Source organism: Geospiza fortis, unplaced genomic scaffold (assembly GCF_000277835.1).
Source record: "Geospiza fortis unplaced genomic scaffold, GeoFor_1.0 scaffold100, whole genome shotgun sequence".
Classification (NCBI taxonomy): domain Eukaryota; kingdom Metazoa; phylum Chordata; class Aves; order Passeriformes; family Thraupidae; genus Geospiza; species Geospiza fortis.
Genome location: NW_005054350.1, coordinates 4902914 through 4918229, shown reverse-complemented (window position 1 = coordinate 4918229; position 15316 = coordinate 4902914). Strand labels below are relative to the sequence as shown.

The 15316-nt window shown below is 39.4% G+C and overlaps 1 protein-coding gene across 1 annotated transcript in view; it reads left to right on the top strand.

Moving 5' to 3' along the window:
* RAB31 (RAB31, member RAS oncogene family) overlaps window positions 1-14277 on the top strand; it is a 35061-nt gene extending 20784 nt beyond the window's left edge. The window contains exon 6 of the mRNA XM_031058869.1: window positions 10043-14277. Within this exon, the coding sequence (XP_030914729.1) occupies window positions 10043-10140 (98 nt within the window). The 3' untranslated portion in view covers window positions 10141-14277. The remainder of the gene's footprint in view (window positions 1-10042) is intronic.
* The last annotated feature ends 1039 nt before the right edge of the window (window positions 14278-15316 follow it).

Sequence of the window (15316 nt, the reverse complement as noted above, 5' to 3'; positions counted from 1 at the left end):
AGAGGTGTGTGCCACATGGGTGTCTGGAGGAACTGGTTCTTCCCTGTGATAGTTTACTTGTTTGTCTGCATCTGATGGTTGTGGATGTTCTTGCAGAGGAACTCATTCTTGCCACATAATTAGATAATTAGTTTCCAACTTTGATAGGCATTGCTGCAGCTGGCAGTGTGCACTGTCCCTAATAATTAATATAATAGATGAGGAAAATCAGCTAAATTAAGTTTAGTATGAACTAGATACCCAGGCAAGTGCGCTTAATTCCACAGGCAATTACTTCTATATATAGAAATATTTGGTCTCAGTGGATCCACTTGTGACCTTATCAAGCACTCAGCAGAGAGAAAGGAGAGAGTTGGTAGAGTATGTTTATAGAAATATAGTGGAAACCAAGTGAAAAATGCTTGATTAGCAGTAGAATTAATTGGTGTGATTGTGACTGGACAGACAGTATCGATAAGTAACTTCTTGATGTTTTACTTCAGTCTTAGTGCAATTTCCAAAAAAGTCTGTCTCTGCCCAAGTTGCATAGCAACATTTCTGCCTTTTCAGTGTATGAAATCCTCCTGTGGCAATGTCTCCTACTCTGCTGGCTAATTTTGTTTGTGTGATGCCCGAAAAGTCACGCTGCAGCTTTAGTTTTGCTTTCATGTTGCCTGAGAGCTCCTGCCCTTGTCCCTTTGTTGGTCGTGAAGGGCATGGTGCAGCTCCCTGGCCTCTGAACAAAGAAGCTGCAATTTCTGTTTACCTTGGACTTTGTAGGTAGACTGCATGTGTTATCTATTTTATGGTCTAGATTTGGAAGGATATTCCAACATGTGTGGAGAATTTCTCTATTAAATCCTCCTTGAAATTGATTGCCTAAGCTGCCCAAAGGGTAGACTTCATTTTATTTTAGCTAAAAAATTTACCTTCTTGTTGCCTATGCCTTTCAATTCCCAGGGGCATTTTAACATAAAAATTTTTCCTTCCTGAGATGTCTAACAACTCTCTCTTTCCAGGGACAATATTGTGAATGGAGTGAAATAGTATGATGGAAAAAATATATACTCATAATTGATAGGAAGAAGGCATAAAGAGAAAAGGGGAACTGGTATGTTTTGTTGACAGCCAGATAAATCTTGGAAAAATAACAGAGATTATAGAAAGATTGCTTCATTTCTAAAGTTATTATATTACACTGGGCTTAAAAGATTTTTAAAATAAGTTTCTCTCACAATTTGAGGATTTGGCTGCTTAGAGGGGATAGCTTCATAGCACAGTCTCAACACAAATCTATCACCCTTAATTTGTCTAAAGAAAATACAAGATATGAAAGACTAGAATCAGTAAAAGTTTCTGGTTTTTTTGAAGTTGGGTCAAATTTGGCAGGAGGGGTACTCTGCAGTCACTATCCTTGGGCAAATAAGGGTGAGGGGGCGGAATGAGCATGAGAATCAGCAAAGCCAGTGTTCTCTGAGCTGGGAGTTTGCACTGAGCTGGGTAATGGGCTGCAGCTCCTGGGTTCTGTTGTACCCATGGGATTTCAAATGATAAGCTACTGCACTTAGCCTGGGTTTGTTTAGCAGTGCCTGGCTGAAGGCTTGCTGTGATTGTGAAATATCACATGATTGATTTATGTCTCTGTAAACATGAAATGGGTATTTTTAATACAGTTGTATATTCCTCACTGGAGGAAGATTTTTCCCAATGTCTTTCTTTAAAGGTTTGTGACATAAAAAGGGCTTAACAGTTCAGTGTTTCTTTAATTTGTTCCAGTAGTTCTTTTTTAATAGCTGAGTTTCTATAGGAACAAATGTTATTAACTTTTTAGTCCCAGCCTTTAAAGAATCATAGGCACAGTGGCTCCTTTTCACCGTTTTTTTGGCAGCAGCAAAAATGCCAGGAATGTGTTATACAATAGCAGTATAATAAAGTTGTGCCTGTGCAGGGGGTCATACCAGTTCTGTATTGCCCCTTCTTGTTTGTGGGACTTTAGCCCACTGACTTTTGCTTGTGCCTGGCTGGTTTTCAAAGACTAAACAAGCTCCCCAAGGTGTACTATCATTTAGTGGCAATCATACCCTTGCAATTCTCAGACACCTGTTCATTTCCCAGCTCAAATAAGCCTTACTCAAATCTGGTACACGCCCAGCTGTTTCTCTCCAGCCTGTGTGTGTTGCCTGCTACCTCAGCGTGAAGGTGGCCCAGATATGAAGGAGCAGGTTACGTAAGAGCCACCCTCGGTGCGCGCAGAGCCGAGCCCGTGGCTCCCTGGTTAATGCACCAGCAGCTCCGCAGGGGAGCGGGCCGTGGGACAAGCAGGCTGCTGAAGAATATCTAGCTAAGTGAAACATGAAATAAACGTGGGCTTAAACGAAATCAATGAAATAAACATGGGCAGGAAACCTTTCTCCTTTTTAATACCTTTATGAAAAGTGATTAGCTCTAAGGGGCAGAACGGACAGGTCCGCGCTCACGCCACCACTGCTCCTAGGAGAGACTCAGAGGAGAAGAAACAGTGCAGTTTTGTCCACTGCCCTGTGGGCAGCGCTGAGGATTCCATCCTCAGGAGAGCATCAGGAGATCCACTTACTTTCTGGTTTAACATTTGAGGTCCTGTGTCTAGCTGACATCCTTTAGGTTAGGGTAAGGGGTAAAAAGGGTCTTAAAAGATACTAGATTCTGTTCCTCATGTCTAGACATCACTTTGATTCATCCATTTCCTGTTGGCTCCTTGTTTTTAGGGGTTTTTGGCTAGGTTTGGTGAGGGGCTTCTCCTGTTGCATGCTGGTTCCAAGGTCATTTGCATGCTAACTCTGAGGTCTCCTCCTCTTCACCATCTGGGTGCCATTCTCCAGGAAGAAGCAGGGTGAGGCCCGGCTGAGGGGGAATTCTTAACCATCAACGACTGAAACAACAGGTGATTACAATAACAAACAAGTTATGGACTCCACCCTGGCAGCAACTAGCCCAACCTGTGAACTCTGCAACCTTTTAAAAAATGGGCAGCTTTTCTACTTATAAAACAAACATTATGGCCATGGGTTATTTTCTTTGAAGTCTGTCAAATCATAGGACAATAGAACGGTTTGGGTTGGAAAGGACCTTAAAAATCATCTAGTTCAGCTTCCCCGCCACAAGCAAGGATGCCACCTAGTAGATCAGGTTGCTCAAGGTCCCATCCGACAGAAGTTTGAGATCAGTGTGCTACCAAAGGGGGCAAGATTAAATCATTTCAGCATCCTCTGTTGAGGGTGAGAAGGAAGTGGGGAGAGCATTATCAGAACACACTGCGGAGACTGTGCAAAGAGTGGTTAGCACGCTTACTCTTACTCATGCTCCTACTACGAGAAGGAGAGTCTGGCAAATGTTTAAAATCCTGATAAGAACATTCTTCCTAGATGAGGCTTCCTAATTAGAGCAGTTTCTGTCTTGGGATTCAACCTTTCATGTGGTAAATGCTCAGTTATAAATGTATGAAGCTATTGATTTTCTGATGCCTTGCCAGCAGCTCATATATTGAATATTTAATGTAACCCAAATACTTGTTTCCTAGAAATACTGGGAGATTAAAAAAACCAAATCAAACTCAATCTCTAGAGTTTACACTTTAACCAGTTGTATGCTGGACAAGCTAAAGAGGAAGGTATGAAATACCTGTGGAATGGGTAAGGGATCCTTCCCAGCCGACACTCAATGTTTACCCTGACTCAGATGGGCTTGGATAGGTGGAATTGCAGATGGGCAGTCTGCAAGCTTTGTGAGTGATGAGTGTGGTGGTTTTCATCCTTTTATCTGCTGATTTGCAGATATCTGTGAAGTACTTTGAAGAGGTCTATGAAAGATATTTTAAGAAAAGAAAGTACGTTTAGGTTACAAAGAAATTTGACATATGCCAATTTTTAAGGTAGTCCAAACTCATAATGGAATTTTTGTACAGGATGTGAAAGGATGGAAGAACATTGTCCAAACTAATATTTGAGATTACATTCTTTACAGTTTATGTTCCCTGTGTTTCAGGATTAGTTCTCCTCTTGCTTTCAGACTTCAGTGAATGGAGCAAAACTTAATGACCTTTGGACTATTCCTAAAGTTAAACTTGTGAGGTACTGGATTCCTCTCCAAAGAGAGCACTTCATCTTAAAAAAGTAGTAAATACACTGGCATAGCCCAATGTTAATTACAGCAGGACCTTGAGTCAAGGTTGGATCTCAGTAATTAAGTAATTAGAAATGCTGTTGTTTACTTTGATACATGCAAGATTTAAATATTTGTTTGGGGTTTTTTTTTTCTGGAGATTTTAATTAAATTAGCAAAACATAGTTGTGTTGCTGCTTCCCCTTGCAAGAACTTTTGTCTGCAATCTATGCTTTTGCTTTAGATCAAACCGAACCAAAGGCTTTATTTTCTTGCATGGAGATGCTGTTAGCTGTGCTATTAGGACTATTAAAATAATTGCTACTTAACTGTGTTTACTTATGCAGTCGATTTTATTTATTGTGTTCCCTTGCATGAAAACTTACAACATGAGTAAACAGTCAATTGGGGAAATCTTAATATAAGTGTGGGGGGCAGGGGAAAGAACTAGAACCAGACTAATGAGCCAAGCTTTATAATTCTTGTGAGAAACTTCTAAAATACCATTGAAATAGGTTTCAGAGCATGAAAGAATTGGGAGAGATATGAAGTGGGACTGTTTTAAGTCCTACAGGTGCAGGAAACTGCTAAAACTGTTGGATCAGATGTGCCTTGTCTTCGCAGGTGGCTGTTCTTTATTAATGAGGTTTGCAGGGGTTCATCTTGCTGTGATACAGCTGGCAATTTGAGGAGGTGGTTCTGGGTATTGTGTAGCTGTTGTACCACTGCTTGAAGAAGTTAATCTTTTCTCAGGTGACCCATTAGAAAAGCTCACCTGAGCTCTGACAGGTGTCAGGTTGCTGCTCTGGGGCAGAGTGGAATGTATTTCACCTTCCTCCATCCCCCTAAAAATTACCTGGTACATGATTTTCAGAAGATGGAAAGAAAGGCAGAGAAAGCCACTGCACAGGACCCCGATTGCTTCTTCTCCTTAGAGTAATTGTTGTGTTAGATAGCAGGACTCTGCTTCTTGAATGGCCTGAAGTTGTGTCTGGGGAGGTTTAGGTTGAGTATTAGGAAAAGGTTCTTCACACAGGGAGGGCTTGGGCACTGGAACAGGCTCCCCAGAGAGGTGGTCACAGCACCAGCTTGACAGAGTTCAAGAAGCTGTCAGGCACATGGTGTGACTCTCGGGGTACCCTGTGTAGGGCCAGGAGTTGGACTTGCTAATTCTTGTGGGTCCCTTCCAACTCAGCATAGTCTGTGATTCTGCAAGTCCTTGAGACTTGACTTCATCATCTGGATGTGCCAGCTCAGGTTTATCACAACACGTCTGTTTCCACAGTAAATGAGTCATCTGTTCAATGCATTGTTGTGTTTGTCCCTTTGTCATTATGGTAACTGTTGCAGGTTTTTTACAGAGCCTTATGCTCAGCTTTAGGGCTGATCCCAACCTTTCCTTTCATGCAGTCTTTTACAGGTCAGTGATGAAACTAGTTTCATGTTTAAAAACCCAAACAAGAGCAAAAAGCTCAGCTCCAAGCCTGATTCTGAGCTAGTGAATGTCACAGCTTCCAACTGGAGCATCACATTAAAAAAGGAATAAAGGCAGCAGCTTTTATTACTTTCATGATGCCTTCTGCTTCCAGCTGCGCTAGAGCTCTGCCTGTCTTTCTTCAAGTTCTGCTCACTGAGCTGCTACCCAGTCCCTGCTGTCTCTCTTGCTTCTCTGCTCCACTTTTCATTTTTGTTCATTCCCATTTTGTTTATCTCTTGTTCCACCCTCCCATTTCCCAATCTCTTTGCCTCTGGCACTCTTAGAACAGCAACGCCCACAGTGCAGATTAATCTCTTAACAAACCTCAGATTCAGTAGCAGGAGTTGGAACTCTACCAGGTTTTGGAGAAGACTCTGACCTTCATCCTGGACTGCCTCAGCCTGACTCAAACATGCCAGAAAGGAGGAGATGCAATTGCTTTAATGCTTTTCATCTGTTAATCTGGATGATTCACTTCAGAACTGTGACAATTTCTGTATCCCTACATTTGAGCAGTCTCTTGTGACACTTCTTGTTTTACACACCAGTGTTTACTGGAATGAGAGAGTGGAGGACACCAAGACCTCTTCAGGAATGTGCAGAGGTGGATGGTTACAAACAGTTTTGTTGCACAAAATCTGTGAAATGTGATCTGAACCTTAGTGAAATAAAATTGAAATATATAATCTTACATTTAATAATAGTGCAAAATCAAATTTGAAATTGCAGTCAGCAATTTACTATGTAGGAATATCAGCAATAGGAAGCATATGGAATTTTCATACCACCTCAGTAATATTTTATCCCTAAGTTCCTTGTTTCACCAGTTCAGCTGGAGAATTCTAAGATAAATGTGCATGCATTCTCTGTGAATAACTATTTCTGGAATCCTAAAACACACTCCTAGTGATCTTTGGCAAGCTGGCAAGTTGTGTCCTGCTCATCAAAACAGGGTGAAGACTATTTGTGGTCTAGTTTGTCATCTTAAGTTAAGCAAGAGATGAGAACAGGTTGTCCTGAGAGGGTGTGGATGCCCCTTCCCTGGAAGTGCTCAAGGCCAGGTGCCCTGAGCACTCTGATCTGGTGAGTGACATCCCTTCCCAGGTCAGGGAGGTTAGAACACCCCTCGATCTTAAGGGCCCTTCCAACCCAAGCCATTCTGTTATTTTAGGAGTTCAATCTCTGATGGTGGTTTTAAGCTGACTCTATCTTTACCAAGCAGTCTTCAGTTTGGAGAGGAATTGCCTTAATATTTTTATTTTTGGCATGAGAGTTGCTGGGCTGGATGTCAGAGCACTGCTGCTTCTTTGTGACATAAACTGTATGAAAGAAATAACCTACAGCATTTTAAATGTATTCAATACCAGGATATTTTTATTACTCTGGAACAGAGACTATGGATGCCAGTGAGATGCAAATTTTAAATGAGTATATACTTTCCAAAATTAATTCAGTTTGTGACCTCTGTTGATCCTGACTCAGTGCCAGCTATATTTGAGTGGGGTCAGCAATATTGATGCCATATTTATCAGGAGCTGAATGACAAGATGAGATGATCACAGTGCTTTTAGGTGGCAATAGTGATTGAGCTGGGTTAGAAGCAGGAAGTGTAGATGCTGGATCAGCATTTCACTCCTCATCCTTAGTTTTCTGCTGCTGCTTAGGCCTTTCTCTGTTACAGTGCCTACTGTCAGGGAGGCCTAGGTCAGACAGATTTCTGACTGATTTTTTTATTCACTTTCCCTGATTCCTTATGAAAAATTGCTGTATCATTTGCCATGGAACTGGTTCTCAGGTGTTAGACTGAGTTTTATGCTCCAAGATAGTTATTCCTGTCATGGTAAAAGCTGCTTGGGCAGGGATGTCTTGTTACTAAAACTAAAATGATTTAACTTCATGGTTTAATAATTCTGGTAATAAGAGAAGTAATAAGTGAGGCAAGAATCATCTACTGAAAAGATATTCTCAGACTCAAATAAAGTAAAAGTTTAGACTGTTTAAATATTTATTTCCTTACATTGAGTTCAAGGAGGGGGTGGTGGTATCAAAACAGCAGAAAACATGGCTATTTCCTGACAAACAGTACTTAAGTTCAGGAATAACTAAGCAGCAAATAGGTCTAAAGATTTTTTGTGTATATTATTTGTAGTTGTTATCTATGTGGGTTTTGTTGTTCTGAGAAATTTCTTAAATCTGGATGATTCTTAGCAACATATGTTGTGTCCTGGTCTGAACTGGACAAACTGCTTGCTGACCTTGAAGCCTGCAAGGTTTTTGCTCCAAAGATAAGTTTGCCTGCTTCTTAGCATACACATCAGGAATACTGTAGAAAAGACTTGAAACTCATAGGGAATATGAAAAGCTGAATGAAAACCAAATAGAGTCAATGTCTTTGTTTAATGCATTTCTAAAATGAAAGTTAGGCTTTCATTCTAAAATGAAGGTTTGCACATTAAAGCTCTTCTCTTCCAAAGTTAATGTTAGAAGAACAAACGTTTAGAGGTATTTGATTAATGGCAAATTATTTATGGAAGCCATGTCTGTAGATTCCCGGTTTTTTAGCTGCATTGTGCTCTGTCTGGGTCAGATTGAAGAGTTTTATTTTGCTGGGACTGAGTTGAAAGCCCTTTGGAGGTGTTAGGTACCTAATGCACAAGTTCCCTGCAGGTCTCTATGATGACAGCACTGCCTTCTTGGAAAGCCTCTCACAGATACCATGTTCTTCATATTCTCTAGAGTTTTAAGAATTAGTGGATTCTCTTTGTCTCCAAACAAAGCCAACAGCACTAATGCATGTAACAGCTGGGTCTATAACCACCTATTCTGCTTTTTATTTTACTTCACAAACATGAAGTCTGAACAGAATGTTAAGCAGGATGTGAAGTTGATATTTTAGTGACCCAAACAGAGCTCAGCATTGTAATGTCAGTGCTTATACATGCTTTGGCCCTCAAGATATACATTTTTCACTCTGTTGGACCAGACGCAGTATCTTTACCTTAGTAACGGGAGAATGTTTCCCTTTCTCGTTCAGCTGTACCAATACACAAAATTATCTGCTTTAAAAGTCACACTTTTCTTGTACAGCATACCTGTGCAGAGCTAACTGAATAAGAGGAAATTTGAATCTTGGCTGAAGGTAATTTAAGGACAAGTTTTACAGATTGAATTTTGTTGTTTGATTTCATTGGGATTGGATTTTACCCGAATGCTTTTAACTTGCCCACCCACAACCACTCCCCCAAATAATTTGTAGGACTCAGGCTTCAGCACAGGTACATAATTCATAGAACATTTGGTAAGAGACAGCTGTGAATAACTGAAGCAAAGGATGGGGAAATCTAAGCTGTAAAATCCCACCTGGGTTATGATGAGCTGTTCACAGGAACTCTGTGTTCTCTGGAAGTGGTATATGAGAAACAAATGTTAAATATTTTAACTCATGTTATTTAACATGGGTAATGGTAAACCCAGGAATGATTCATAAAAATGGATTCAGCTTCAGAAAAAAAAATTTAGGAAATCCACAAAGTGATGGGAAAGTACATTACCATGACTGTAAAATCTCAAGGTACTGATGGAGAGCTCACACAAGGTTTTAATGCAAAAGCCAGATGCACACCAGAGAGAGAGAGACACACAGGATGGACTGGACCTGGGAGAATTTTTTCCCATTTATTATTATTCTTATTAAGCACATTGTATGTTTTCCACTAATAGGAAGCCAGTTAGACAAAAGATGCATCAGTACTAAAAGGGCGCACAGGGGAGGGAGTTGGAGCAGTGCCCCTTCTGCCCCGGGAGAGATCTCTGGCTCTCCTGTAATGGCTGGAATTCTTTCGAACACTCTAAATAATTGCTCCATAAGATGATTAAAAAATCAGGAGAGTTTGCAGGGAAAGGGGTGTTGGTGATGTTAGGTAATCAGAGCTGTCAACTGGAAAGACGTGGGTACGCCTAAAAAAGAGGAAGGGATTCAATGGAAAGAACAGATCTGTTTTTCTTTGTCAATTGTAGGCATCATGTGTTTAGTTACAGTGTTTTGTAAAACTCCAGTGTGCTAGGACTAAATGTCATGCAGATTTAGGATGGGCACAATCTCTTTAAACTTGGACCATTCACATTTAGGTGGAACTAGGAGAAAGATGAGCATTTTCTCTTTTTAAGTTGTAAGGAGCTCAGTAAGATAGCTATTTAAAAAAATTACTGGATAATATAATTTCAGTGTACTTCATGTCTTCTCAATAGCCATATTTCTTGTATTGTTTTTAATGTGAAAGTCTTTTTTCATGAGCAGGATACAAGGGAAAATATTCAAGCTACAGTTATTTTCTTGTAAAATTTCACAGATGTAATTCTTATGCAAGCTAAATTCTTCTAACTGTTACCTACATAGTGTGTTGTTCTTACATCAGGAAAATTGAATTCATGTCTCCTCATGTGTTTCAGGTCAGCAAATTCCACCCTTAGATCCTCATGAAAACAGTAACAATGGAGCAATCAAACTTGGAAGGCAGACTTCACAGACGGGTAGGCGGTGCTGCTGACCCAACTTGATCTTTTTAGATTTACTTGAAAAACAGCACCATTTGCTTTTTTTTTCACTGAGAGAGGACTTCATGATCTCAGTGACGTGGCTCCTTATCTTGAAAGCAGTAATTTCAATACTTCCCATGAGCAATAACGCAAGGACCAGAAGCAGAAGGCTTTACTTCAAAGGGATTTTGCAAAACCCAGTTGGAAAATCCTCTCTAATATCCTGTCAAAATTACAATGTCAAAGTACTCCGATTCTGTGTTTAAACCAGTGACTGTTTTGTTGGAGTTTTTTTAAATAAAAATATCAGGTTTTAAATAAAATTTGGGTTTGCTGCAAAAACTTATCTTCTTACATTTGCAAAGTGGACTTGGCCTGTTTTTAGAGTTTTCTCTGTAATAATAGGGTGAAAAAATCCCGTAAAACCTGAATTTTGGCTTACAGTTTCTCTGCCATCTTTTTAGCTGGACTCTGCTTCACGATTTTTCTAAATCTGCAGCTTCATCTCCTACTTTCAGTAAACATCAGCAAGAAGTGGACTGAATTTGCTAACTGAAGAAAAAAAAAGGATCCAAAGGATGAGTGAATGCAGTTTTTATGGACTGGAAGTCAAAATCTGTGTCAGGAAGTGCTGTGTATGTGGAAGAAGGAGTTGTCACGAAGGAAACTGCTGGACCCCATACAGTTCCAGTGTGCTCCAGAAAGAAGTGAAAATGCAGCCCCTGTGTAGAGTGGGATGATTCCCTGTGCAGGGTGTGGGTTTCAATAGTTGCTGAAAATGTAAAAAGAGGATAAATACAGGCTTAATATCCACTGCTTACCAGGGTTCCTCCAGATCTGTGCCTCAGACCAAAGTTGTCTGTGTTCAAAGTTGCGTATTCCTTGGTTTCTGAAAGAGGGTGCCACAGTGCCCCACTCCTTGTGGTCTCACTGCTGTGCTCCAAGAGGTATTTGAGCTCAAAGAACGATATTTCTGTACAAAAAACTGCACAAGAGAGCACAATATTATTTGGGGTTAGAGGCTGGAATCTAAAAAACAAACGTGAATGTTTGCTTACAGATGTAATTCCCTGAATTTGTGGAGTAATCTTCTCAATTGTGTGGGGATGTGGTGTGGAAGGCACACTATGTGATATCTTTGAAGCGTGATGCACTTGGAAATGCAGTGGAGGAGAGAATTCCTATAGAGGGTTATGAAGTAGAAATAATGTAAAACCGTATGTGTTTTCAACTTCTGTCTTTTATGAATGTGTGTGACTGAGATGATAAAATCCAAATTTATCTTCTTCATCAATTTCATTGGAAGTGGGAATTAGAGTAAGAAATGCTGTATTCAAAACCAGAGCCCAGCCTGAATTCCACAACATTAATTTGTTCTCTTATGAGGAAAATTATCGCCACTGCACATTTTCAGGAGGGCTTATGAAAAGCAAACAAAAGGGAAAAATAACTTTCCACAATAAATCATGAGCAGGCAGCCAAGAGCGTTGTTTCCGTGTTGATACATAGAAAACCAGACCTCATTGGCTGGTTGGAAGATTGCTTAGATAAAATGTCACTAATTGTTAGGGCTTGAAACAGAGCCAGATAAAATCAACAGGAACATTTTGTCTCCAGAGGGTTTGGAGTAGCATAGGTGGGAAATATCCCTCTGCATTTTATTTGAGAACATATGCTGCATTGTTTTTTCACATATAAGTAGTTTCTCCTATATTTTGGCCTCTTTTGAAAACACTCATTCTAGAAAATACAGCCTTGGATATTTTGGCTAAACTTTCGGTTTTCAGTTGCACTGATATATGATCCATGTCTCTGTCTCATTGCAGCAAGTATTTAACTGATAATCTAGGGTTATTTAAGTGAAAATTCAATAATCATCATTGTGGATAGCAGGGGAGGAAGACAGGCACCTTTAGGGAACATTTAATTCCATCCCAGTACAAGCAAGTCTGACAGGGATGCCTGGCTGTTTCACTTGACTGCAGAGGGAAAAGCTTAATGTGGCCTTCAGTGCTGAGGAAATACCAAACTTACCAACATCACAGGTTCATACATTTTATGAGTCCATGACCCAGTGCTGGAAGAGATCTGATTCCTCCTATGTAAAACCCAGTAAGAGGCTAGACCAGTTACCCAGAAAACAAGGTGAGATCAAACCCATGTTTTTAGAGGTGCCATAAACTTTTGTTCTATACATAGCAGTTATCCATAATTGATTTTTAAGCTTTTGTAAATCATTGTTACATATTTTTATCTTTTCTGGCATCTCAAAACTTACTAAATCCTAACTGAGATGTCTGAAAGCTTTGTAAGACAATTTTGTGAGTACCTTGTATACTCTAATTTATGTTAGAACTGGCAATTGATGCTGATTTTTATGGGATGTTGTCCTGAACAACCAGCCCTCACAGCTGGCTTTGAGCAGTATATGAATCAGAACAGGTTTATGAGTTATATATTAAAATAGTTTTAAATTGGAAGTTTTTACAATGGATCTCTGACAGATTTTAAAATTTGAATGGTGACTAAAGAGGTTTTACTTTTGGTAGGACAAATCTAAATCTCTTTGTTCTGCTTTTAGTCAAGAAAAAGATTTAAATTAATAAGGAATCTGATTGTATGAGTTCTTGAGATTTGGGTTACTGGAAGCTTCAGTAGGGAAGTCTGAAGCCAGAATAAAAATAACAGGCCAATGTGCTGTGTAGAGCATCTTGCATTTTCTCTGAACACAGGGCTCACTTTTGACAATATTGTTGCCTCTCTGCTGTTTGTCAAAGCCAAGGTGCAGCCTCTTCAAATTGGGCAATTGTTTATTTAAAAAATAGTGATTTTTAAATGTAAAATTAATGATTTCTGCTTCCATTGGTTGCTTGTGTTTCTTGGAAAGTACCACCACCCTTCATAAACAGTCAGAAAAATGACAATCTCAGAGTTGAAAGTTTTAGCAGCAACTGGAATTCGTCTTAGTAGTTAATGGCTGGTGAAAGGCTGAATTAATGTACTGGAGCACCTGACTGTGTAACTGATCTTCTCTAATAATAATAATAATAATAATAATATCAATGCTGCAGTTCTTGGTTAGCCAGCTGGTGCTGGATTTGTGCAAGACTGATTTTCTCAAGAGAGCTGGCAGCAGGACTGAGGCACAGGCTGTAGTGCCAAGGATATTTGGTGGAGCTTGTTTGCACTGTGACTCAGGACTGTGACTGTCCAGTTGAGGGTGACTTGCTTTTCTGGCTTGTCGTGAACAAGTTTTAAAAAAAATTATGAAGGAACTAGTTTTTGTATATGCTCTGCATATATGTATGTATATAAAGTACAGTTTTGTATTGTTCTGCTGACATGTAGTGTTTTTTTTGCTATGTCTGGTTCTCATATACTACACATTTTATTCTGTAAGTACATTTTTCTGTTAGTGATCATTTCACCTGTATGAACTTAAAGTTGTGGATCAAAGGTAGCAAGAAGATAGAGATATGTATAGGTACAATTTTTGACTTGCCATTCTTGTGCATGAAAATGGCATATTCTAGAAAATGTTTGTCTTGCAGATTGATAAATCTAAAACCAGACATTATTCTTCAGGAATTGGAACTTAGAAGTAATAAAGTGACACTCGAAAAGCTTACTATTTTTGCTCACAGTACAACATGTTATCTAAAGAGCTGCAATGTAATATGAGTCTATCAATACCTGGAAAACTTATTTGTCATCCCATGTCTTCACTAATCCTTCATGGCACATGGGAATAAGGTGACTAGATAGGTTACATGTGTGAGCATTCTGGCTGTTATCAGACTGTTTCATTACAGTGATATATTTTATTAACCTATCCCTAATTATTTAAACCAGTGTCAGTGATAAATTTCCAGTTTAAAATCACCTGCTAGGTATTCTTCCTCTGTTTTGTTTATATAAGAGCTTTGGTTGGGCTGGACCCACTTGCTTCATGTATGGGATGCTGCAATCTGTTAATACTTTATCTTTTGTTTTACATATCAATTGTATCATACCTAATAATATTTTTCCCCTAAAATGTAGTTTTTGTGTTTTATTTAACCTACAATGATTAATGCTAATAAATGTTTTAAATGCCTCTGAACTGGGGCCATCTCTGGTTTCAATAAAGCAGAACAAAATAGCTTCCATTTTATATGTCCTTTGCTCTTGAAAAAGGGCTGTCTGCAGTCTGTGGATTACTTCCCTGGGATTTAAATGCTGCTTTAAATGTGTGTGGATGGCCTTTTAACAGAAAGTGAATGCATTCCCGGGGGATCCTGCAGTCCAGGTGAACTCCCAAAATCAGAAAAAGAAGATCTGAAAATCCTTTCATTAAGTTATTTGATTTATCCATTAGAAGAGAGGGACCTCAGTGGCCAGCATCTGCTTGGAAATTTAGAATAGTAACTATCAGTAGAAAGTGAGCTTCCAGTTACCACTTGGTTTGAATGGGAGCAATGACTAGTGCGGCTTGTTAGACACTTCATCTTTTGTATGCTTTTATTTTGGTGTACATTTATTTTTTCGTCCTATTTTATGTCCCTCCCTCAGACTTGTGTCTAGAAGAATTAACACTCTCTTAAGAAATGTGCAGTATTTCATTCCCTTTGGTGCTATTGTTTCAAGAGGTATTTACCTACACCAGCATATTTTTGCACTGTTTGGTTCATATTTTCATAGTTGTTACAACAACTATGAGGACTATGAATGAAGAGCTGGGTTTTTTAAGGAAGAACAGGGTTTTGGAGTAAGACTTTTCTGACTGCCATGATAAATTCAATGCACAGCAGTATGCAGGAAGCAGTGTAACTCAACAGCACAGAACACCACTTTTCTGTGTAATGAGAAATCAGTATTTCGAAGACATTTCATACGTGGTGAGTTTAGTTACTGCTGGAAGATACACAGGATCTGTTCCCTGCTTTAAAGCAATTACAATTATCTTGAAAAAATTATGTATCTTACCTCCAGCTGTGCATAAACAAGAAGGAACCCAGGTACATAACTGGAAACTAAAAGGTGATGTACTTAATTAATGGAAAGCCTAAGCCCCTTAACTATTATCTGTGTGTTGGAAAATCTGAAGTGAATGCTGTTTTGCCCTTAGGTGTTTGAAGAGCGTTGTGCCCCTGAATGGATCACTCCTTGTGTTGTCAATGGGATGTTTTACATGACTTGGAAGCATGT